This window comes from Corythoichthys intestinalis, chromosome 22 (assembly GCF_030265065.1).
Source record: "Corythoichthys intestinalis isolate RoL2023-P3 chromosome 22, ASM3026506v1, whole genome shotgun sequence".
Taxonomy (NCBI): Eukaryota; Metazoa; Chordata; class Actinopteri; order Syngnathiformes; family Syngnathidae; genus Corythoichthys; species Corythoichthys intestinalis.
The window spans coordinates 30,950,717-30,976,840 of record NC_080416.1 but is presented as its reverse complement, the minus strand read 5'-3'; the positions used below and the strand labels follow the sequence as shown (position 1 = coordinate 30,976,840).

At 39.7% G+C, this 26,124-nt stretch overlaps 1 protein-coding gene across 1 annotated transcript; it reads left to right on the top strand.

Annotated features, from left to right (window-relative positions):
• The first annotated feature begins 29 nt into the window (after positions 1-29).
• rp9 (RP9 pre-mRNA splicing factor) lies at positions 30-24,814 on the top strand. The gene is made up of 6 exons (XM_057828778.1): positions 30-331; positions 3,945-3,975; positions 4,060-4,189; positions 14,617-14,708; positions 14,960-15,021; positions 24,065-24,814. Exons 1-6 carry the CDS (start codon positions 183-185, stop codon positions 24,240-24,242), a joined length of 642 nt encoding a protein of 213 aa, XP_057684761.1. The 5' UTR covers positions 30-182; the 3' UTR covers positions 24,243-24,814.
• Positions 24,815-26,124: the final 1,310 nt, after the last annotated feature.

The following is a 26,124-nucleotide window of genomic DNA, read 5'->3' as shown; positions in this document are numbered from 1 at the left end:
GCAGCTCTACTCACTCGCCGCACCGGAAGTTCACAACGTCACCGCATTGTTAGCATCACATTAGCGTAGCTGCTACTAGCCGCCGTTCTACTAGCTAGCTAGCCAATACGTCATGCAAAGTAGCTTTGCGCGTATTTAGCAATCATTTATATAATTATTGTATATTTAACGACAGTTACAAAATGTCGACTAGGAAAAGATCGAGGGAGCGCGACGACAAGCGCGAGCACAAGAAACACAAGACGACGTCCAAGGAAGACGACGAGAAGATAAAAAGTCAAATGAAGAGGCTCAACCAACAAGTACAAAACCTCAAACACATCGAGACATTGTGAGTCTTGCATTTTCGAATATCAAGCCAGTAGGGTTGGGTGATAAGGTAGTCAATCAAGATATGTATGTGGAAATAGTACTCAAAACATGCCCCGCCCCCCTTTTTCTAGGACTTGCATTATTGCTTTCTTGACCGTTTAAATTTTTCTTCTGAGCATCAGCTACCACAGGCATAATAAGATGTGTATTTTCCTTCAGCTAATACTTCAACTGCAAACATCCATGTAATACTATTAAATTAACTCACACTCGTGCAATTTAAGTTTATACACACACAAGCATAAAATTGTTGCCATTGCTCCGATCTTAAAAAATAGATCTTTAAAAAGCAAGATTGGAATTTGCCCAACTATAAGCCACAAAGGTTCTGGGCGAATGTTCGATATAGATTAAAGATGTTCAGTGTTTTAATTCCAGGTTCAGTTCGTTTGAAACCACATGCTTAGTATAGGTAGGGCGTATCATAGGGTGACCAAACGTCCTCTTTTGCCCGGACAAGTCCTACTTTCACGTAGTATCCTCGTCGTCCGGGCGGGTTTTATAAATTGATAAAAATGTCCGGTTTTTATGATTTTTCACGGGACCAATTCGAAGAGAATTTCTCCGGCCGCTGGGTGGCAGCAGTTGACATGGCTCCTACTAGAAGGGAGGGAAGGAGTAGTTCTTCTTGTTTTTGTTGGCAGTTTACCCCGATCATGAGGCATTACCGCCATCTATGGGTTGACGATTTGGCCACAACGCCTGCCCAGTTGTTCAGTTGTTAATGATAAATACGTATATAATGGCAACTGTTGACTTCTGTCGGAGCTTTGACTGTAAAATCCCGTTTGGTGTCGCATCATTGCGCTGCCGATGATTGTAAACTTTCATAGCAAAGTTTGATTTTTGCCTCAGCTAGCTATCAGTAAGCTAAACCACGCTAGGCATTATGGAAAACGTAGTTTTGAACTGCTACGTTTGGAAACATGCTGGTTGAATAGTTTGTCAGTTAACTTCTGTTATTGTTTGTCTGCAATCTAGAACATTGAATGAGAATATCAATTGAATGGGAATAACAATTTGCCAAGGACAATTGTCGTGATAGTAATTTATAAAAATGTTTAGTTGGCACATAGCCTACCTGTATGTAGCCTATGTGTATTGACTGGACTACATTTCCATGGGTCTTTATATATATATATATATATATATATATATATATATATATATATATATATATATTAGTCAGAGGTTGCACTAGACTTTTTCGTTGTCTGTCATTTTGACTGACAGGGTCCTAAAAATCCGGTCATAATCTATTTTTACCCGTCACTTAAATTTTTAAAATGATGATAATGACATTGTGGTGACCCTTTGTTTGGCATAATTCACCTTCCGTACTTGTGTGTCCATTTGGCCGAGCGTGTTACCGGTGTAGGTTCAAGCGCCTACACCGGCTACGACAGTCACATGACAGAGACACTTAAGAGCCGCGCGTGGTCCCCTCACTATCCAGTCGCTCTCGCTGTATGATTGGCCGAAGAGTTGAAATGCTCTCCCGTGAAATGCCTGTTTAAAAATGTTCCTGTTGTTACTTCTTGCGTTCGCTTATAAGTGCCCATTTAAAAAGGAAAAGCGATGGATGATACTACACACAGAGCGTATTATTAACAAATGTTAAAGTTGTATAATCATATAGCGAGAATAAGAAACGTCACTGAGGCCCCAGTAGGTAGGTAGCCTACCATATGTAGCATATGGAACAATTAAATTAACAGTTCACCTGCTGTGGCCTGAACGTAGTCTCACACTTTCCTCCTGGTGCGCATGGACTTGAATTGCGTGCCCGCTTGTGCAGTCCCTGTTTTTTCACCTCTTTTATCAACACCATCGTCGTTTTGGGGCTTTTTGAAGAAACTTCGGACACTCAGTTGTAGAGCTGAAACGAATACTCAAGCAACTCGAGTAACTCGAGTTTAAAAACTGATCCGAGTAATTTTATTCACCTCGAGGAATCGTTTATTTTGACAGCTCTAAGCATCACGTTTTGCTCGGACTACTTTTAATGCGGGACAACGCGCTGATGTCACGTGCGTAGAGGAAGAAGCAAAAAAAAAAAACTTACTGCAGCCGACAACCGCTACAAACGACGCCGACGTTGCTAAATACTAGCCCGCATATGCTACGTTAGTTGCAGGTAGCGTCCAATGAGTCTCATAGAGATCACATGTATGTTGAACTAGATGCCCAATGACAGACTAGGCCGCGTCTGGGCAGCGTTAGCAAACAGCCGCCATCTTAAAGCAGTAGAGCGCTAAGCGCTAATATATAAGATTAACGTTACTGTCACTACTAGCTCACATTACGTTAGCACTGCGGAGGGCTAGGTTTCAATTAATTAAGACCACTTTCAATGCGTGGCTAACGTGTCTTACATACAGGCTTTAACATAACATAGCGTTGTGGAGTGATGAGGGTGTCAAATAAAAACTCAATAATGCTAACTATCAATTTTAGCTCAGTAGTCATTGCTGGATAAAACACCAAGTAGCACTAGTCCCTAATGTGCTCCAATACAGCCTGTATCATACATTTATTTTGAGCAGTGCAAAAACTCAAAATCCTATCAGGACTTACAGTTTAGACTAACTTAAAACTTAACTAGAACTTAAAAATGGCTTGACACAAATAGAAATTCAATTGAAAAATGTGGGAAAAAAATCCTAACTTTTAAGTGATGTGTGTTATCAAGCGTAAAGGCATTTTTAGGTGTGTTTATATATATATATATATATATATATATATGTATATACTTTTTTAAAATAAGATCTAAAGGTTTTTTGAGTGAAAGCAGTGAATTAGTCTTTTTTTTTTATTCTAGTTACATCTGACATGCAATTGTTGGCTGTTTTCAACAATATACATAAAAAATAAAAGACATTGATTGACTGAAAATAATAAAATGTCTTGTTTTCTCATGTATATCTATAATTGCTCTTCACCTAAAAATATATTTGTTTTATCCGATTACTCGATTAATCGATAGAATTTTCAGTCGATTACTCGATTACTAAAATATTCGATAGCTGCAGCCCTACTCAGTTGCCTTGACATTTTTTCAGAGTAAGGCCAACGACGTCATGCATCAAGAGAGACAATAGCTAATTAATATGCTCACTCGCCACCCTGTGGTCTGGGGTGTGAATTGCAACCGGTCAAAATGACGGATGGACTTCAGTTTTTTCCGTCACCGTTTTAAAAAATCGGTCAATGACGGAAAATATTCGGTTAACGCGACCCGTGATATTAGTCATTATTTTTTTTATTTTTTTTCAAACTGCATTTTTCCATCCAGAGTGCGGGGGAACACTTTAAATATCTTTGAGTGAACTTCGAGTAAAATTTAAGTATCTTGAGGCCGCCGGGCTGAGTGTCCTCTTTTTTGGAAATCAAAATATGGTCACCCTAGCATATCTGCAGGAATGTAGATTGAACTACTGAAGCAAGTAAATTGATTTGTAAAGGGAAAAAAATGTCTTGAGTAAAATCACTTAATCATCCAGCCCTACCTATAAGTTTGGAGCTCAATTTGGAAAGTAACTGCAATTAACTTGTCTTTTGTTTTTGACTAGCTATGAAAAACCTCCACCTGGATACATTAAGGTAATATCATGATTCGCCACATTTGACCAAATCATGGTAGTGGTCTTGGGGTGACTCTGCCTCCTGTCCAACTTTGATTGAAAGGAACATGAGGAGAAGCCCGAGGACTGCATTCCTGCTGAACCTGGAAATGAGGGCGCGCGCAATTTCCTGGCCAATGCACCTACCAAGGGCCTGTGGATGCCGCTGGGCAAGGAAGTGAAGGTGATGCAGTGTAAGTGCTGTTCAGAGACCATGCGTTTCAAGTGCCCCAATTGAAAACAAGTGTTCAAGTGCACTTATTAAAATACTAATCAACTTTGGAGTGTTATTGGGGGCCATAACTAGAGTGTATTTTTAGTTGTATTCATTTTAATTTGATTGATGGTAGCCTGTAATGCAAAAGCTACGATCTCTAATATTATATTAATATACAGTGATCCCTCTTTACTTCGTGCACTCAGTCCATCGCGGATTTTTTTTTTTTTAAATTAAAAATAAATAAACAAATACAGATGACCTCTCCCGAGCCAATCGCGTAGTCTCCCTCTCTCCATCCCTTTCCCTGCTCTTTGTTCGTCAGAGAGTGAACTGGAGTTGCTTATTAAAGTAAACGATGATTGACAGACGGGTAGGCCTTGATCTTCCCAGAGACTCGACCTTCAAAGCACCGCGTGCGTCAATCATTGTTTAACTTGTTAAACAGTTGCTGTGGCAACTCATTGTGTGTAAGTGAGCAGATGGAGCAGATTCACTCAATGAAGCCTTTAATAAGAGAAGCATTTTTTTACTGTTTTAAAATGGATTGGGCGTCTACTTTTTTTCTTGTTTTAGAATAATTCTGTGGGACAGTAACATGTTTAAAACTTATCATTATTACATTTGAAGGGCTGAAAAAACATTTATTGAAAAATACATATACACACACATGTATATACATATATATACAGTGGGGCAAATAAGTATTTAGTCAACCACTAATTGTGCAAGTTCTCCCACTTGAAAATATTAGAGAGGCCTGTAATTGTCAACATGGGTAAACCTCAACCATGAGAGACAGAATGTGGAAAAAAAAACAAAATCACATTGTTTGTTTTTTTTTTTTTTAAAGAATTTATTTGCAAATCATGGTGGAAAATAAGTATTTGGTCAATACCAAAAGTTCATCTCAATACTTTGTTATGTACCCTTTGTTGGCAATAACGAAGGCCAAACATTTTCTGTAACTCTTCACAAGCTTTAACACACTGTAGCTGGCCTATTCCTCCATGCAGATCTCCTCTAGAGCAGTGATGTTTTGGGGCTTTCGTTGGGCAACACGGACTTTCAACTCCCACCACAGATTTTCTATGGGGTTGAGATCTGGAGACTGGCTAGGCCACTCCAGGACCTTGAAATGCTTCTTACGAAGCCACTCTTTTGTTGCCCTGGCTGTGTGTTTGGGATCATTGTCATGCTGAAAGACCCAGCCACGTCTCATCTTCAATGCCCTTGCTGATGGAAGGAGATTTTCACTCAAAATCTCTCGATACATGGCCTCATTGATTCTTTCCTTTACACAGATCAGTCGTCCTGGTCCCGTTGCAGAAAAACAGCCCCAAAGCATGATTTTTCCATCCCCATGCTTCACAGTGGGTATGGTGTTCTTCGGATGCAATTCAGTATTCTTTATTATTCAGTATTCACGAGAACCTGTGTTTCTACCAAAAAGTTCTATTTTGGTTTCATCTGACTATACCACATTCTCCCAGTCCTCCTCTGGATCATCCAAATGCTCTCTAGCGAACCGCAGGCGGGCCTGGATGTGTACTGGCTTCAGCAGGGGGACACGCCTGGCAGCTGTGGTCCCAGCTCTCTGTAGGTCATTCACTAGGTCCCCCCGTGTGGTTCTGGGATTTTTGCTCACCGTTCTTGTTATCATTTTGACGCCACGGGGGGAGATCTTGCATGGAGCCCCAGATCGAGGTAGATTATCAGTGGTCTTGTATGTCTTCCATTTTCTAATAATTGCTGCCACTGCTGATTTCTTTACACCAGGCGTTTTACCTATTGCAGATTCAGTCTCCCCAGCCTGGTGCAGATCTACAATTTTGTCTCTGGTGTCCTTCGACAGCTCTTTGGTCTTGGCCATAGTGGAGTTTGGTGTGTGACTGACTGAGATTTTGGACAGGTGTCTTTTATACCGATAATGAGTTAAAACAGGTGCCATTAATACAGGTAACGAGTGGAGCCTCATTAGACCTCGTTAGAAGAAGTTAGATCTCTTTGACAGCCAGAAACCTTGCTTGTTTGTCGGTGACCAAATACTTATTTTCCACTCTAATTTGGAAATAAATTCTTTAAAAAGCAAACAATGTGATTTTCTGTTTTTTTTTTCACATTCTGTCTCTCATGGTTGAGGTTTACCCATGTTGACAATTACAGGCCTCTCTAATCTTTTCAAGTAGGAGAACTTGCACAATTAGTGGTTGACTAAATACTTATTTGCCCCACTCTATAAATATATATACACTTTTTTTTTTAATTATACTTGATAAATCTCCAATGATAAATCTGAATAAATACATTGAACTCAAAAAAACTGCTTCGTGGCTTTTCACTTAACGCGGCGGGTGCTGGTCCCCATTAACCACGAAAAACAAGGGATCACTGTATATAATTATATATTAGGGCTGTCAAAATTAACGTGTTAACGGGCGGTAATTAATTTTTTTAATTTATCACGTTAAACTATTTAGCGCAATTAACGCACATGCGGAACGACCCACTCAAGCATTGCCACGAACAGACTACAATGGCGCCGTTTGAAGTATATTGAGAGCTAAGGGCAGAGACAAGTAAGTCGAGTGGACGCAGGTGATACCGGCACCCGCCAAGGGGGCCGCTGTTATTTTCAATGTGACCGGCATTGTCAGATTGAGCAGTGAGGAAGAAAATGGTCGAGTGAGAGAGGAAGCGAGAGAGAAGAGAAAGTGTGCAGTTAGCGCAGGCCCAAGTGCTGCGTCCCCCACATGCTTTTGTTTTGTTAATAAAAGTATTCACAAAAAGCCATCCAACGCCTCTCGGTGTTTATATGTACGCCGCCCATCTTCCTCAGGAGGAAATTGGACGAACTGAGCCAACCGACGACAACGAGCCAACATGAAACGCCAGTCCATAACACCGCCAATTTCCAAGAAGGGTGATGTTGGTAACGCAGATTATTGGCGCCGCGCTATTTCATGGAATAAGCGGTGGCATCCCTTCCACAACTGTTAAAACTATTGTGGCAAGCGACATGGGGAAGAATAACTGGAGATGATCTTTTTACTTAACACCATGTATTGTACTCAACGCAGAGAAGATATACCCTTTGCAGCAACCATTGTGACTCATGGTTGCTCAAATTCCCATTATGCATTTGGGCAGTTAAGAACATTTAAGTCGCTACAGTATCATTTAGTGAAAGCACAACAAAAATAATCTTCCTATCTCTCAAAAATAAAATAATGTTCACAAAAAAGAAAAGCACTCAATGCAAAGAGATCTGGCATTCCCAATCAAAATAGCTATGCAAAATAATACTCTATTCAAACATTAAGTTTAGCTCAACAAATACACTAGTTGGCAATATTTAGTCACAATAAACAAACTATCAAAATTACTATAACTTGTACTCACATTTATCTTTTAAGAATTACAAGTCTTTCTATCCGTGGATCCCTTTCACAGAAAGAATGTTAATGCCGTCTTGTGGATTTATTGTTATTATAAACAAGTACAGTACTTATGTACAGTATGTTGAATGTATATATCCGTCTTATCTTTCCATTCCAACAATAATTTACAGAAAAATATGGCATATTTTAGAGATGGTTTGAAATGCGATTAATTGCGATTAATTACGATGAATTAATTTTTAAGCTGTAATTAACTCCATTAGAAATTTTAATCGTTTGACATACCTATGATATATAATTTTTCCCTCAATGGCGTTTTAGTTGGCGCGCCGCCCAGCCAAAATCCATCGACATCATTCGGACACTAAAACGACTGGGATTCTCACGCGGCGCAGGCTCTCTTTCGTTTGACACCCCAAAAATTACCATTTGCTCACAAGCGGGATTTTTGGGGGAAAAAAGGAAAAATTCCTATCATGTCCAGTGGCCCTATTCTCCATTCATTTCAATGTCACAAAAACTTTCACTCCTATATTCACTGAACATTCACTCCTATTGATTTCCAACACACACCCTTAGAACTCATTGGTACACCTATAAAAATAACTCTATTGGTGGTCTATTTTTATTTTGACCAAAAACCTTCCTTTAAAGCCCATTGACATTCAACTGGGAACCTCGATTCAATTGACGCCCATGTACGTCCATGCCATTGATGCTTATGTACCTCCATGACCCAAAATTAACAGGAAATTACCCCAAAATGCCTTAAAGGCAACAGGAAGTCACGCGATATTAACAAGAACAGTGCTGTTTTCATAAACAATGACTGTAACGAAATTATTTAGTCAACAAACACTTTTTTCATGACGACGAGACAATAACGTGTTATAAACATGTTTTGTGAGACTGCAACATAACGAGACGAATGCCAGTTTTCGTCTGACGAGACAAGAACAAGATGAAAATGCGCAATAGTTTCCGTCACATGTTCACAATGTGTGACATTTTATATGTAGTTAGTCTGCATCGTAGCAGTATCTGGTTGTTTCACTCATTTAGGGTGCTGCACCCCTTCACCCCCAACTCGCCAGTGCCCTCTCCCCTCAAGGTTTGCACACACAGTAAGATTTGGTTTCTTATCTTGGCAAGAGAGAATATGCCATGTTGCTTCAGCCTTTAAAGGTCTGTGCTGAGTGATCGTCACACACTAAATGTAACTCTTAGCGTTAGCACAGATTTCACATTCGCATTAGCCTAATGCTAACGCTGCGCGTCCTCCTCTTAAACTCTCGGACAATTTTTTTTTTTTTTACATGCAGTTTGTAGCATCCAGGTGGGTATAATAATTGAAAATAATGTCCTGCTGAGTGTATTATCTCCAAGTTGGCATTGCCCTTATAGATGTTACTTTATGTGCTTGTCTGTCAATGTTCATTCAAAATAGTTGTAAACCTTTTTTTTTTCTTTAAAGAGTAATTTTTAAAAAAAAATTACAGACGAAAACATTTTCAGTATAAGTCGACTAAAACTAGACGAAAGTAGTCTTGAGTTTTTGTGGATAAAAACTAGACGAAGACAAAACATTTTGAGATTACTAAAATAGTTCATTTTCTTGTCATTAAAGTATTCTACCTTATTCATGAAAAAAAATCTATAAAAATAACGAGTAATGTTTTTTTTAAAAATAAATAATATCATTATAATTGAGATCTGCCATCCGCTAATATTGTGGTCTACATCACCCAAAATATAATGTCCACTTATATCTTTAACTGCGGTTAAAAGGTGACACTGCAAACATGAAAACTGTCTAATATTTTGGTTTTGCCCAAAAAAATTAAAATTTATTATATACACCTATGCATGGCGGAAAGAGAAGTGCACTTTTAAATTATTATTATTATTATTTTTTTTTTTTTTTTTTTTTTTAACGGAGTGTAAAGCTTACGGTTAGCGGCTTAGCGAACGTACTTCAGGTCAACATTTCAAAATAATACCACATCATGTTCAACATGTAAATAAAGATTTCTGGAGTTAATCTCACAGACTTCAGATTCTACTCTAAGAATAGTTTTAAAATGACACCCATTATGAAAAATCTGACTGGAAATGAATAATTTTGTTCCAAATTTGCTAACATGTACACTTTGCAGGACAAGATGACAGTCATTTTGGTTCAAATAAACACTTTTGATGGGCTCCAATTGGCAGAAAACAAAAATGGCGTTGAGTTTCTCACCTATTTCATATTCTGCACTTAGCTTGCTTTCAAATGACGTTATTCATTGTGTTTGTGTGTTTCTTATATTTTAATATTCATTGTTTTTAATATAGTTTGTGTTTTATTTAAGAATAGAATTGTCACTACATTAGTGGTTGAATTGGTTAAAAAAAAACTGACAATAATATCGGCTATCAGCAATGATTTATGAAACAATAAATCACCTACTAAAATTTGCTATCGCGACAGGCCTTAGTCTACATGACCCAAAATGTAATGTTCACTTATGTGAATGTCAGGTCTTTCTCTAATCCAATGTATTGTACAGGTTACATGTCACAAAAATTGTATGTGATGTCTCTAGAGCTACATTGCACAACTTGAAGTTGCGTTGAAAGCAAGGTAACAGCATTTTGGCCGTCTGCGACATGGCAGCCGCCTGGGAAAACAAAACAAACGTACAGCTGGGATCTTCATTGTTCTCCAACTGTCACACTGTAGTGCTAGCATGGTCTACTGTGACTCATATTCTCCTTCTCAGGCTTATCGGAAAGCCTCTGTTTGCTTTGTTGGAGGGAGATGTACTTACAATGGACTCTGACAAAAAATGGTATTGAACTAAGAACGGGATGATCAACAATCAATGAGAGGCTAATTTTATACTTATTGGCTGCCATTGACAGCGCTAGACATGAGTCAATTTTCTCTCAGGAAGTAGAGCTGAATCAAAACTCAGCCCAACGAATATCACGGCCTTTTACTTTTCTGAACACCCTACCGAACGCTAAGCTACCGCTACAAGTTACATTTAGTGTGTGATGATCACTCAGCACAGACCTTTAAAGGCTAAAGCGGGGGTCTGCAACCAGTGTTTTAAGAGCCACACGCGGCTCTTTAGCGCTGCCCTAGTGGCTCCCTGGAGCATTTTCAAAAATGTTTTGAAATGGAAAAAGTTAGGCGAGGGAAATGTATTTTTTTTGTTTTTATATTGTTCCTGTAGGTGTATGAGGACAGAAATGACACAAACATTCTTAACGTTTTCCAATGCTGTAAAAAGGTGTAGAATAAATATTAAATTTCTACATTTCTGTCAACGAAGATTTGCGTCATAGCCTGCGACACCTGTTTCTATCAGCAGGGCGGGATGCCAGTCAGGTGGCTATTGTAAACAAACCAGCAGCTGTGTGATGGGTCATGGATCCGAAAGGGAAAAAGATAAAATAACTGAGGAGAACAAAGGATTCAACGTTTCTTGAACCAAATCATTTGCATTCATTGCCAATGCAGAAGGATTGTCTGAACGTCTACTCTGTGGCGAGAAGTTGTTAAACAACAAAAAGAGTAATGTGGAAAGTGATTTCCTGGGAAGGCATGCTACGTTTGCAGCCGAGTACCCAGTTGGGAGTGAGAGCAAAAGTGCAGTGGCGTTATTTCGAAGAACTTAGAGGAGCACAAAAATAGATTTAAGAAGTGGATTGGATCGCCAAACTCCACTACTGCTGCAAGTTTTGTAGCAACCCAGGAGATAATAAAGCGTTGAAAACCATTCACAGATTGTGAGTATACGAAGGGGACATACAGTGTATCACAAAATTGAGTACACCCTCTTCTGAAAACGGTACACAAGAAAGCCCGCAAACAATTTGCTGAAGACAGCACATGGATTACTGGAACCATGTCGTATGGTCTGATGAGACGGGTGGGCTTTCTTCTGTACCGTCTTCAGAAGAGTCTTCCTCCTGGGGTGACAGCCATTCACACCAATTTGATGTAAAGTGCAGCGTATGGTCTGAGCACTAACAGGTTGACCCCCCCCCACCCCACACACACACACACACACCTCTTCAATCTCTGCAGCAACGCTGACAGCACCCCTGTAACGAGTCACATGACATTTTGGAGGGAAAATAACGAGCAGTACTCAATTTGGACGTTTAGGGATGTACGTTTTTTCAAAGGGGTGTACTCAACTTTTGTTGCCAGGGGTTTGGATATTAATGGCGATATTTTGAGTTATTTTGAGGGGAAAATAAGTGAACTCTATTATATAAGCTGCCCAAGACTACTTTTCATTGTGTCAAAGTGTCATTTTGTCAGTGTTGTCCCATGAAAAGATATACTTAAATATCTGCGGAAATGCGAGGAGTGTACTCACTTTTGTGATACACTGTACATAACTATATCAGAACACCTATTTTTAGACTTCAAAAACAAAACCGAGATAATACAGAAAATCAAAGACATGCCCAGATAAGGGGCATTTTATGCAGGTTCCATTTTGTTTTTCGAAATCTCAAAATAGAAATGACATGAAAAATCGGATTTCTTCATTGCATTTCTTTAATTTCATATAAGCAATGAAACAATTCATTAACTCATTCACTCCCAGCCATTTCACCCGGAGCAAGGCCCTTCGCTCGCATCCGTTTTACTGGATTTTGACTGATTTTGCAAGGCCCACCGAAAATTCTGTTCTACTGCTATATAAACATGGAACCCACCAAAAGAAAGATTAGACTTTCAGCAGGAAAAAAAGTAAATTCATATTCTTTTTCCATTCTTTAGAAATCAGCTTTAGAAAATGTTTGAGCAATTTTCCAATTTCTGATGAAAAAGAGAAATTGAGCTTTTTGTGAAAGCATACATTTCAAACATAACTTTGACTTAACACAACTATTTTTTGCTTTAGTTGCATCCCAAACATCTGAATAATGTTTTCCTTTTACAAAATAACAAACAACAAGACAAGAGCTTTTGATAGCAACTTCACAATTTATTTACACATACCGTATTTTTCGGACTACAAGTCGCAACTGCGTATAAGTCGTACCAGCCATAAAATGCCATACGAAGAGAAAAAAAACATCAGTCGCACCGGAGTATAGGTCGCATTTTTGGGGGAAATTTACTTGATAAAATCCAACACATAGAACAGACATGTCATCTTGAAAGGCAATTTAATACAAAAATACAATAGAGAACAACATGCTGAATAAGTGTACACTGTACAGTGCATGAACAACGAAATGCGAATATACTGTCCTCACCAGGACGCCACGGCTCGGTCCTGGCTATTCGGCAGGTTAAACTCCCAAATGACGATGCTGGACGTCCGTATAATTTGTTGAATCAATTTCATCCTCGGTACCAAACAGGTTCGCATCAACGTAAATAAATGATAATTAGGTGCTTTTACAGCAATGACAAAAACGGTTCGCATTCGTTCGCTAGCATTAGCACATCGTTCAAATAACTACACAACTGGCTAGTGTCCGATCGCGGTTGGAAAACACACAACAACAACAGAAAAGATGATACACACAGGTGTTGCCTATGTAGAGATATTTTACAAGCATAAACAATGAACATAGGTTCGCAGCCGTGTTTCTCTCTCGCTAACTCGCCCTCTCACTCAGAGCTACGTAGCTGTCGGTCTTCTTCTGGCGTGTGAGCGCTCTTCTTCATGTATACAAGTGCGAGTGCGCCCCCACGTGGGCGTGAAAGCGGCACAGACTAAAAGCATGCATTTCAATATAAAAAAGTCAATAATACAATTTAACACACATTGCCAAAGGCAGAACGTGAACGTGGCCATAGCTATTAAGTTATTCAGATAACTATAGCATAAAGAACATGCTAACAAGTTTACCAAACCATCAGTGTCACTCCAAAACACCAAAATAACATGTGAAATGATATCATAATGTGTTAATAATTTCACACATAAGTCGCTCCTGAGTATAAGTCGCACCCCCAGCCAAACTATGAAAAAAAACTGCGACTTATAGTCCGAAAAATACGGTAACTAACTGAGATGACGCTGTTGTGGCCGCGACAGCCGGGTAAACTTTTCCCTCATCGCCCCCTGTATCTTAAAGATGGATTTTTTTTTAGTCTCAGCAGGGTCTGCTCCGTGAAAAGCACGGACTCAACGACATAGTCCGCTGCACTGGTTGTCCCAGTCGTTCTGCTCGGTCGTTCAGCGTCTGGCATCCCGGGTGTTCTCTCGGTTGTTCTGCTCAGTTGTCCGCCGCCTGGTATCCTTCCGCCGGCGCACCGGCTGTGTGGCCCGGCATTCGTTGACGTTGAACCGGGTTGTGGGTCTTACCAAAAGCGCAACTGCCCTCCCGTGGCCAGTTTTATTGCTTTAAAATAGATTTTTAGCTTCGTGCTTAGGAGCTCAGTTGAATCAGAACCCAGAGATGTCTCTTATGGAAAAAAAAAACGTAAAAGATTTATAAATACGTCTTTGGGACACTGAAACAATTAAAAATAGAACGTATTTATACGTTTTTGGAAGCAAATGAGTTAATATTTTAAAGAAGTTAAAATTGAGGTGGCATCATACAACAGAGTAGTCACGTGGTGCGTTGGTTGCACTGCAGGAATCATTTTAATAGTAACACTGCTACGATGCCTGCTAACTGCACAAACGATAAGAAAATGTGATACATTGTGAACTTATGACGGAAACTATGGCGAATTTTCATCTTGTCTGACGTAAACTGGCATTTGTCTCGTTATGTTTTAGTCTCCCAAGTTTTTGCTCGTCATTGTCACGTCATCATCGTTATCGTCATTGTTGACGAAAACAACACTGATTAATAGCTAGATTTGTTTTGGGTTTTTTCCAAATGTTCTAGGCTCTGAGTCAGTTGTTGGTTACTATGGCAACTGGACCGAGACACGAAGGATAAAAAAAGATGATTGATCAAATGATTGATTTACTAATTAGTGTCACTTAAGGAGATTTTTTTGCGTCCTTTTATTTCATGGCAGGCTGGAGATGCAAACGCTACGGCCATCGCACAGGAGATCGCGAGTGTCCGTTTTTCATCAAAGGCAACCAGAAACTGGAGCAGTTCCGCGTGGTAAGTGCACCCAAAAAAAAAAAACGGATGTTGGCTGGTTTATCTAATGTAGCCTAATGGGACAATGGAGCACTCAGCCCCTGCAGTGATTACCATAAATGCAACTGTGTCATTTTTTCCCTCCTACCGCGAAAATGCTGAGTGACGGCAAAAAAAAGTAGAAAAAAACTAAATGCATTGCTTTACGAGGCCATTTCCTGGCTGCTATCTCGTCTCACGGGCGTCCATTTTGACATTTGATTCTTTCACAGGCGCATGAAGACCCGATGTACGACTTGATGCGGGAAAATGAAAGGAACGAGAAAGAAAGCAGGTAAATGAACAGTGATCCAAATATTATTGGGTGGTTGTGTGGTCACAGCCACAGCAGAAGCACACTGGTGTGAGTTGGCATATATTACAAAAAGGTCATTGAAAGGGCAGCCTTTGAAGTCTCCTGTGCATTTGTGTGCTCTACATTCAACATCCCTGAAAGGGAGTGAGAAAACCTCTCTTTCCAAGTCTCCTTGTGAACCAGTAATTAACCTCATTTTTAAAATTCATTTGGTGCCCTTTGCTATTAATATAAATGGCATTTTGATTCATTTCTGGCCTATATTTTTCCATAAAACCAGCTGTGAAACTGGCTGAAATTTCTTGCCGGAACTCCCTGAAATAAAGGTTGCCATGGAGCCTTATTTTGGGTGTGGGGCAAACATCCTAAAATCACGGAAATGCAAAGTAACTGACTTTGGCACAGTCATACCTACACACATAAATGCACAAATGTTAATGATCACTTTAGTCTAGGGCTCAAAACTTGTTTTCTAGTTACGGTTGCCTTGACACATTATGACATAATTCCCACGGAATTTGATTATTATTACAGGGTGTAAGCAAATCTTCGATTTTCCGAAATGAAGGCATTAATTTTCTTTCAAAGTACTCACAACATGTAAATCTGCCATGGAACGCAATAAACGTTGCTTTGTTTACTTAGAAGTTGTAAATATATTTTACTGTTCCTTGTCTGTCTATGTAGTGTATCAAAAACAATATCTGTAGATAGTGAAATATATTTTTGTCATAAGCTCTAGTGGTTACTGTATGTATACATAAATTTACATAAATTAGCACAAGCAACACACTTTGTAACCCCCATGCAATCCCAACTGCTCACTCTATGAAGTAATTTCAGATTTGTTTCAAAAGACTCCCATTGGCAGTGTATCAAATACTTGTTCTGCCCACTGTACATGTTTGAAGGTAACTGTTGATAATGTATGCAGAATGTGAACTACAGTGGGGCAAATAAGTATTTAGTCAACCACTAACTGTGCAAGTTCTCCCACTTGAAAATATTAGAGAGGCCTGTAATTGTCAACATGGTTAAACCTCAACCATGAGAGACAGAATGTGGGGGAAAAAAAAAACAGAATATCACATTGTTTGATTTTTAAATAATCTATTTGCAAATCATGGTGGAAAATAAGTATTTGGTCAATACCAAAAGTTCATCTCAATACTTTGTTGTGTACCCTTTTTTGGCAATAACTGAGGCCAAACGTTTTCTGTAACTCTTCACAAGCTTTTCACACACTGTTGCTGGTATTTTGGCCCATTCCTCCATGCAGATCTCCTCTAGAGTAGTGATGTTTTGGGGCTGTCGTTGGGCAACACTGACTTTCAACTCCCTCCGCAGATTTTCTATGGGGTTGAGACTAGGGCTGTCCCAAACGACTAATTTTCTCCCGATTAGTCAGCCGACTATTTTTACGATTAGTCGACTAATCTAATAATTATTTTTTTGTTTTGTTTTGTTTTTTTTACTAATTTAGCAATGAAATTTTTGTTGACGCTTATCAATTCACAAAAAACATATTGGAACACTCAAATTATTTATTAAAGTACAAATAAACACGTAAATAACAATAATAAATCACAAATAAACAATGAGTTCAAATGCTGATAGAATTAACTAGTGTAGCATCCCGATTGAAAAGATGGTCTCTTAAACTGATGGTTTACAACTTTTATTCCATCCTTGATGTGAACACACTGTAAGAGCTACGGTGCACACAAATAATTACCTTAATTTATTACCTTATCATTGACAATCTCTCCCTTGAGTGCAATCACTGTATATACTGTATATATTTATGACCTTTTAACCTTACATAATTTTCTATACCATAAAATAAACCATAACATGAAATAAACCTTTCAATTAGCATTAAGAACAATACTAATAGCACTTATAGGCCCATTGTCAATGAAACATTATTATTTAGTAAGGCGACAGCACCCTCTGGTGTACAAAAAAAAAAAAAAATACAAACTGCGTGAAGGCGCTTGAAGTGTTTATTCACGGCCGACGTGCAGCCAAGCTTGGCATTGAAGAGACAGGACAGAAGAGTGTACTCTCCTTTGTTTCTATGAAATAAGGCAATGTTTTGGACACTCTGGTGCGCTTTTTTTGGCTTTGTGCCGCTTTCCCCGCTTGCAAACAGAGCATCCGACATTCTAACTTTCCACGCATATATTTTTTTAACCCTTCATTAACCGTCGACGGGATGTTGTGCTCGTCGACGGATTTACGTCATCGATGACGTCGACTATGTCGACTAGTCGGGACAGCTCTAGTTGAGACCTAGAGACTGGCTAGGCCACTCCAGGACCTTGAAATGCCTCTTACGAAGCCACTTCTTTGTTGCCCTGGCTGTGTGTTTGGGATCATTGTCATGCTGAAAGACCCAGCCACGTCTCATCTTCAATGCCCTTCCTGATGGAAGGAGATTTTCACTCAAAATCTCTCGATACATGGCCCCATTCATTCTTTCCTTTACACAGATCAGTCGTCCTGGTCCCTTTGCAGAAAAACAGCCCCAAAGCATGATGTTTCCACCCCCATGCTTCACAGTGGGTATGGTGCAATTCAGTATTCTTTTTCCTCCAAACAAGAGAATCTGTGTTTCTATCAAAAAGTTCTATTTTGGTTTCATTTGACCATAACTCATTCTCCCAGTCCTCTTCTGGATCATCCAAATGCTCTCTAGCGAACCGCAGACAGGCCTGGTCGTGTACTTTCTTCAGCTGGGGGACACGTCTGGCAGTGCAGGATTTAAGTCCCTGGCGGCGCATTGTGTTACTGATAGTAGCCTTTGTTACTGTGGTCCCAGCTCTCTGTAGATCATTCACTAGGTCCCCCCGTGTGGTTTTGGGATTTTTGCTCCCCGTTCTTGTTATCATTTTGACGCCACGGGGTGAGGAGGGAGTTGAAAGTCAGTGTTGCCCAACAACAGCCCAAAAACCTCACTGCTCTAGAGGAGATCTGCATGGAGGAATGGGCCAAAGTACCAGCAACAGTGTGTGAAAGGCTTGTGAAGAGTTACAGAAAACTATCAGTTGAGGAGCAAAACGCACTTGTTGGCTGGAACTCTAATTAATTTAAAACTCGCCATTGACACCTTGTGGTGTATTTCAATTACTACCAATGATTATTATGTAGTTAAAGACACTGTGGAACAATGCCAGGGAGCCCATGTGACGTCCCGCTCGGCGACGTCAACAATGGCAAGCTATTAGTTTATTTTTTGATTGAAAATTTTACAAATTTTATCAAAACGAAAACATTAAGAGGGGTTTTAATATAAAATTACTATAACTTGTAGGCCTACTCACATTTATCTTTTAAGAACTACAAGTCTTTCCATCCGTGGATCCCTTTAACAGAAAGAATGTTAATAATGTTCATGCCATCTTGTGGATTTATTGTTATAATAAAAAAATACAGTACTTATGTACAGTATGTTGAATGTATATATCCGTCTTGTGTCTTATCTTTCCATTCCAAGAATAATTTACAGAAAAATATGGCATATTTTAGAGATGGTTTGAATTGCGATTAATTACGATTAATTAATTTTTAAGCTGTGATTAAGTTGATTAAAAATTTTAATCGTTTGACTCCCCTAATTGTATCCTTACTAGAACATATTACAGCCCTTTTCACACACATATCCAGGGAAATTCCCGTGTAAGATACGAGGGATTTACTTGCATCATTGCTTTTATGCATGTAGAGATGTCCCGAGAATGACGCGGGTACGACACTTTCATAGACAGTCCTGTGTTGCCCACTGCCGGTCTCTGTGCGGGGAAGGCTGCTGGCACGATTTTATAACCTGAACGTTGCGTCATTTTTGGTCGGCATTGGCTGTCACAATATTGGTCAAATCGTGTTTTGTTACGGAAGGAGCGTTCCCGACGTCGTAACTAAGCACTGGAGAGCCAGCCCGAAAGCCGCTGGGGGGAAGGAAGAATCCCGCTGGCTTTGTTTTGTTGTCTTATCGGCTCTCTGCCTACCGCTTAGGTTAGTATTATTGATCCTGTCGACCTACTGTCATGGACCCATTATGTTATTCCCCCGTTTCCGTGATCGCATGTATTTTTGTTTGTATTTAATAAACCCTTGAACGCATCCCTCAGTTGTTTTATGCTTTGGAGTACAACCTTGTTTCCGCAGTAGCGGACCCTAACATGGGCAAGAAAATAAACAACACATTTTCAAAGATGGATGATGGACTTTCTTCCTCGGCTCTATGATCCCGTAGAAATTTAATTTTGTTATGTTTTCAGTTTAATTTAGCTATTTCCAGCTTGCTATGGTGATAATTGTGATGTTTGTTTACCGCTTTTCGTCTTACTGCGAAGAGAGAGGAAGTGACAATCAGCCCGCCATGATATTTACGTCATCAGCCATCATGCTGTGACTCACGCACACCGCTTACCAGGAAAGTCCCAGACATTATACTAAGACGCGAGCCATGAAATTTCCACGTAATGTCCGTGTCAGTCGAGCTGGGAAATTGGTTTCACTCATCAGGGCTACCTGTTTAAATCGTGTGTGAAAGGGGCTCATGATTAAATTCGAGTTATTACAGACTTGACTGGGTTTTACCGCCTTATGCAGGACAATCTCCGTATTGCATTGTTGACTAAAACAAACACTGAACAAAGATGGCAGTGGTACTTGGCACCTGAGGGTTACACTGGGCCCCTTCTTGGCCCATTTCAGAATAATCCTAGAACTGCCACCGCATCCTCCAATGCGGTTTTAGTATCGGCACCTTTCAAACTAAATTTCTCGAGCCTCCAGAGTTGTAGAACCAATACCAAGGCAAAGGGCAGTAATCGGAAAAATAATGTAACAATTAAAAAAAAAAAAAAAAAAAAGAATTACCATAATTTTCGGGCTATAAGGCACCACCCACCAAATTTGACACGAAAACGGCATTTGTTCAAAGATCAGCTGCACAGGACTATAAGCCGCAGCTGTCCTCACTATATTATGGGATAATTACACCAAAAAATATTAACCGGTTACACTATATTTAACAGCAGCATCATATGACTGTCATAATAGCAAATGAACCACCATGAAGCTTTGAACCAATTGGCTGCAAAGCTTCATTGCTCCAGGAAGCTTCATTTGGCCATCACTGTTCCCTTGGAGGAGACAGTCAACCTCTGCTGCCACCTGCTGTCAACACTGTTCTTGTTCAACATGCTTCCTAGCATGCATGCATTGCAGCGCTACAGATGTAAATAGCAATCAAAAATAATGTTCAGTGCTTAATTTTTCTTCAGTTACGATTCTATTTGTTTCATTATTTTCTGGTTATGCAGGGTACCCGCGGGTTATTAAAAGTATTAAAAAAGCATTGAATTTAGTTTTGCATTATTAAAGGTATTAAAAGTATTAAATTAGCTGTTGTAAGTCTGGAATTTTTTCACCGTGGTCTTAATTTTCAAGAACATCTCAGTGCAACCTAAATTATATCCGTGACAAAGTTTTTTAAAATTTTTTTTAAATCCATAACGAAGATGACGCATAGAATTTTTACGATGCACTGCACTACAAATCGAAATGCAACTCGTGCGTGCCAAGCCAATCCATCCACTTCTACATCGGGAATGCGTCCGTTTGTCGGTGGAACGAAAACCCTGCAGGCAGAAGTATTGTGGATTCTGAACACCAAAACAGACCACCATTCATATACTTCAAATGAGTCCATTGGTGATCTGTTTCAGATATTACGTCATTTTTGGTCGGCATCGGCTGTCACAATGTTGGTCGTATTGCGTTTTGTTCCAGAGGGAGCGTTCCCGATTTCTTAACTGTCTTTTGTAACGAATTTTCAGTTGGCAGAGAAAAAAACGCACATTTTCTTCATGTTTAAATAGTCTACATATTTTTATGACCATTATAAATGCATTTACACAATGAAACAACACTGGAAAAGTTTGTTAAACATAATGTTGCTCAAATCATGTTTTTTTTCCGGAGGAAGCATTCCCAACTTCGTAACTGCAGCCAATTTAAGCTCATCAAGACTTTAAGATAGAGGTAAAATCGGGCCTAAAAAGTCCAGCCCGACCCGAACTGGTCCGCAGGTATTAAAGCCCGACCCGCGTTTTGTGTGATAACATTTGTGACGATGTCTGCATAAAAGCCTGTCTTTTATAACGAATTCTCAGTTGGCAGAAAAAAAACGCACATTTTCTTAATGTTTAAATAGGCTACATATTTTTATGATCATTATAAATTTATTTACACAACGAAATAACGCTGGAAAAGTTTGTTAAATATAAATAAACAGATGCGGTTTTGCGGACTCGCAGAGGGGAAGATTAAAATGGGCGTATAGGCACGCTCTGGCTCTGCAATGACTATAGACCCTACCCACGTGAGGTCACAACTCCGCCCTCCTGACTGGTGCCGCCCAATTGTCCGTCAACACATCGTGTTTACCTGTTACGGCTACGTACATTCCTCCTTTTTACGGCGTGTTTTTCTGCTCGTTAACATTATTAAAAATGGTGAAGGCGTGTGTGGCGGTCGGTTGCAATAACAGAGAAGATAGACGGAGAGACTTGAAGTTCTACCTGATTCCGAGAGACCCGGAGATGAGAGTGAGATGGGCTGCTGCAATTTGACAAGAAAACTCGGCTCCAAACGATTACCACATATTATGTAGTAGTCATTTTATATCTGGTAAGATGCATTTCATATATATTTAGAGGGTTTTGGGCTGACAACCACAATTAAGATCATTGCTAGGCTAATCGCCGACAACATACACGTATGTATGTAGTGAGAGTGCTATCGCTAAACCATATAAACATTAAAAGCCCTAGCTCCATTGACAAATGACATGAAATACATTAGACTTGACAGTGGATGTTAGCAAGAACAAAAGATTTTGAATTGAAAATTTCGTAGCTCACCTTTCCAAGCACAAGATAGATTCCTGCCGAATTTTCGTGGACGAGGACCTGTTTCACCCAACCAGCAACAAAGTATTTATAAGCCTCCAAGCTCTTAAAGTTTTTCAAACTTTCGTGAGAATAGGCTGATTTTGTTTGGACAAGATAGTTGTAAATATCAGGGTAGCTAGCAGATGTCAGGCAAATACGGCCAAGAGAGCGGGTCGAAAAACATCGATTTAGGCATCAAATATGGATCTGGCGAATGGATAAACTGAAGCTTTTCCTCATAACGCCTTTTACGCATCCAGTGAGTTTACGGCATCCAAAAGCACCGGGTCTTCCATGAAATGCATTATAAATTGCTCGATCAATTGAGACCATTGATAATACAGACACAAAATGACGGACAATGGGGCGGAACAATACAGCGATCACGTGATTTTGTGACGTCGGTGGGTAGGGTCTATACAGTGCCTTCTTTTTTTTTTCTTTTTTTTTTAATCAAAATTATTTATTTTATAACAAGTATTCCTCAGTTTATCATTCATACATCGTTCATATATAGTTATTTCAAAAAGTTAGCGAGAAAGAACCCTGGCCCGGCCCGACGTAATAATTGACATTTTAATTTTGGTCATGTTTTCAGTTTAATTTAGCTGTTTCCAGCTTGCTATGTTTATAATTGCGATGTTTCTTTACCGCTTTTTCTCTTACTGTGAAGAGGGAGGAAGTTACATCGGCCGCAGCTATGATATTTAAGTCATCAGCCATCTGCTGTGACCCGGGAATTTAACGCCTGCTTTCACGCACACCGCTTCCCATGTCAGTCGACACGGGAAGTTGTTTTCACACACAACTGCTGCACGGTTAAGTCCCGCGATATTCCCTTTGTTTTGGAGTATGTGATAGGGGCTCAAGTTACATCCAGATTCTTTAGGTTGCAGATTATGGGTATGCGAAGGCAGTGGACCGGCTTAACATTTCGGTTTGCCTTTCGAATGAGTGTGAATTTCGCCGTTTTAACTCAAGAGTTAGCCATGGTCACTGGGGTCTTGGTAGGTGCACTAGCGGCTAGCCTGTTACAGAAGATGGCTGGTCTGAGTCCTGTCCTCCTCCTCTTTTTGTCCATAATTATTGTGTGGGTGTTTAAAAAAAATCTGACAGACTTTATAATGTTACTTTAAATGTGTTTTAATTATATCTTCAATATATGTGCATTCTTTTGTCAAACACACTTAGTAATTGATTTTAAATTTGATGTTCAGTGCTTTATTTATTTAATATGATTCAATATGATCTAAATAATGGGTGCGAGAAAAGTATTAATTTTCAGTTGAAATGGCATTAAAAAAGGTCTTAAAAGTCTTGAATTTAGATTTATCAATCCTGGGGGGACCCTGTTAAGTATTTGCTAACATTTTATTTGACAGTTGCGCCATAAGACTGTCATAAGACATTCATAATTATGACATGACACGTTCATGAGCATTAATGAATGCTTATAACAGGCGTAATTTAGTGTTATCTAGCAAATTATGTCACTTTTGAATGGATGTAAAAGATCCAGGATGGACATAAATGACATAATTTGCCGGATGAGACTTAATGACATCTGTCATAACCATTCAGTAATGCCCATGATAGTGTCATGTCATAATTATGACGGTCATATGACACTGCTGTCAAATAAAGTGTTCCTATTAACCCAAATAAATCAACAAATAAGGACTATGGTGCAATGAGCCTGATTTCCAATCACAAGATCGGCTCGGGGACAACCCTTGTATGTTGTTATTATAGAAAGAATTTGTTGAAAACATTTAGCCACCACTTGTGTTTTGCAAGTTAAGCAGTCGCGAGGTTATGTTGACACGCGCATTTTAGCCACAAGACAGCCAATAAAACGCAAGAGATTCCATCTCTGATTTGAGCTAATCTTCCACTTAGTGGTTAAAATGCATCTCATGCTCATAAATCAACAAGTCCTCGAGCCAAAACTTTAAGACCGAGACGCGAGTAGACCACGCTGCGATCCCAGCTGCAGCTCGGACAAAGGAAGTGTTGCTGATGTTGTGTCTGACTCTTTAAACTATTCTCTTCTCCAGAATCCAGCAACTGCAACAGCTTCTCCAAGACACAACGTCATCCTCCTCGTCTTCAGACTCAGATAGTAGTGGCAAGAAGAAGAAGAAAAAGAAGGACAAGAAGAAGAAAGACAAAAAGAAGAAGAAAAAGAAGCGGAAGAAGAAGCATAAGCGCGAGTCGTCCTCCGAGTCTGACTGAGAAGGCAAGAAGACATCAAGAAATGTACTTTAGGAATTCTTCCTCCTACAGGTGACAACTTCCCTAGTGTCTAGTGCAAAACAGAGTGGACAAGATGTGACTCTTTTTCAGAACTTTACAGTCGTTTTTATAACCTCGCCATCTTCGGTTTCTGCGAAAACGCTCTGCGGAGTGCGCAACGGAAACCGCGCACCGCCACGTTCTGCAGTAAACCCTCAGGACGCGACTGCGCAGCATACTTGAGATGGTTTGAGGTTTGGGGGTTGTTTGCTCTGGAAAAGAGTTGACTCGGCGGGAGAGGAATGTACGCCAATGTTTCATGGTCTCCTGAGAATAAATACTTTTTTTTTTTCCATCGTGCTTGAAATCCCAACTTATAAAGATGTGACAAGGAACTTGCTGTGGCCTATATTTCATATTCTTCCATCTGGATGAAATTGAATGATCACCAACCCCCATCCCTTTATAATCTCTCGCTTTGTTAAGGCAGATGGTCATGTACAGTGGTATGAAAAAGTATCTGAACCTTTTAGAATTTCTCACATTTTTGCATTAAATTACCATCAAATGTGATCTGATCTTTGTCAAAAATCACACTGATGAAAATACAGTGGCTGCTTAAACTCAAACCACCCAAACATTTATAGGTTTTTATATTTTAATGAGGATAGCATGCAAACAAGGACAGAAGGGGGAAAATTAAGTAAATTAACCCTCTGCCTAAGGAAACTTAAAGAGCAATTGAAACCAATTTTTACCAAATATATTAAGTCAAGTGTGTGCCCAGTCACTGATGAGTGGTTTAGAGCTGCCCTGCCCACCATAAAAGACACACCTGGTAAGAAATGTCTTGATGAGAAGCATTGTCTGATGTGCATCATGGCTCGGTCAAAAGAGCTATCTAAAGACCTGCGATCAAGGATTGTTGATGTGTATAAAGCTGGAAAAAGACACAAAACCATCTCTAAAAGTCTGGATGTTCATCAATCGACAGTCAAAGAAGTTGTCTACAAATGGACAGAGTTTGGCACTGTTGCTTCACTCCCAAGGAGTGGCCGTCCACCAAAGATGACGCCAACAGTTCAGCGCAGAATACTTAAGAGAGGTAAAAAAAGAACCCTAGAGTGTCTGCTAAAGACGTACAGGAATCACTGGCACGGTCCAATATCTCTGTGCACACATCATCGATATGTAAAACTATGGCCAAGGATGTTGTTCATGGGAGGACTCCACGGAGGAAGCCACTGCTGTCTTTAAAAAAAACAAAAACATTGTTGCTCGTTTAATATTCGAAAAAAGGCACTTCGACACTCCACAGAAGTTTTGGCAAAATATTTTGTGGGCTGTTGAAAACAAAGTTGGATTGTTTGGGAGTAACACACAACGTCATGTGTAGAGGAAAAATGGAACAGCTGACCAACATCAACACCTTATCCCCCCGTGAAGCATGGTAGAGGGAGCATCATGATTTGGGGCTGTTTTCCTGCCTCAGGGCCTGGACAACCTGCAATCATTAATGGAATAATGAATTCAAAAGTTTTGCAGGAAAACCTGTCGCCGTCTGTCAGACTGTTGATGCTAAAAAGAGGATGAATGCTGCAACAAGACAATGATCCAAAACACAGAAGTAAATCAACTTCAAAATGGTTTCAGAAGAACAAAATACACATTCTGGAGTGGCCAACTCCACACTTGAACCCCATTGAGATGTTGTGGCATGACCTAAAGACCGCGATTCATGCCAGACATCCCAGGAATCTGACTGAATTACAGCAGTTTTGTAGAGAAGAATGGGCCGAGATTAGTCCTGATCGATGTGCCAGACAATCTGCAGCTACAGGAAGCGTCTGGTTAAAATTATTGCTGCCAAAGGGGGGACCAC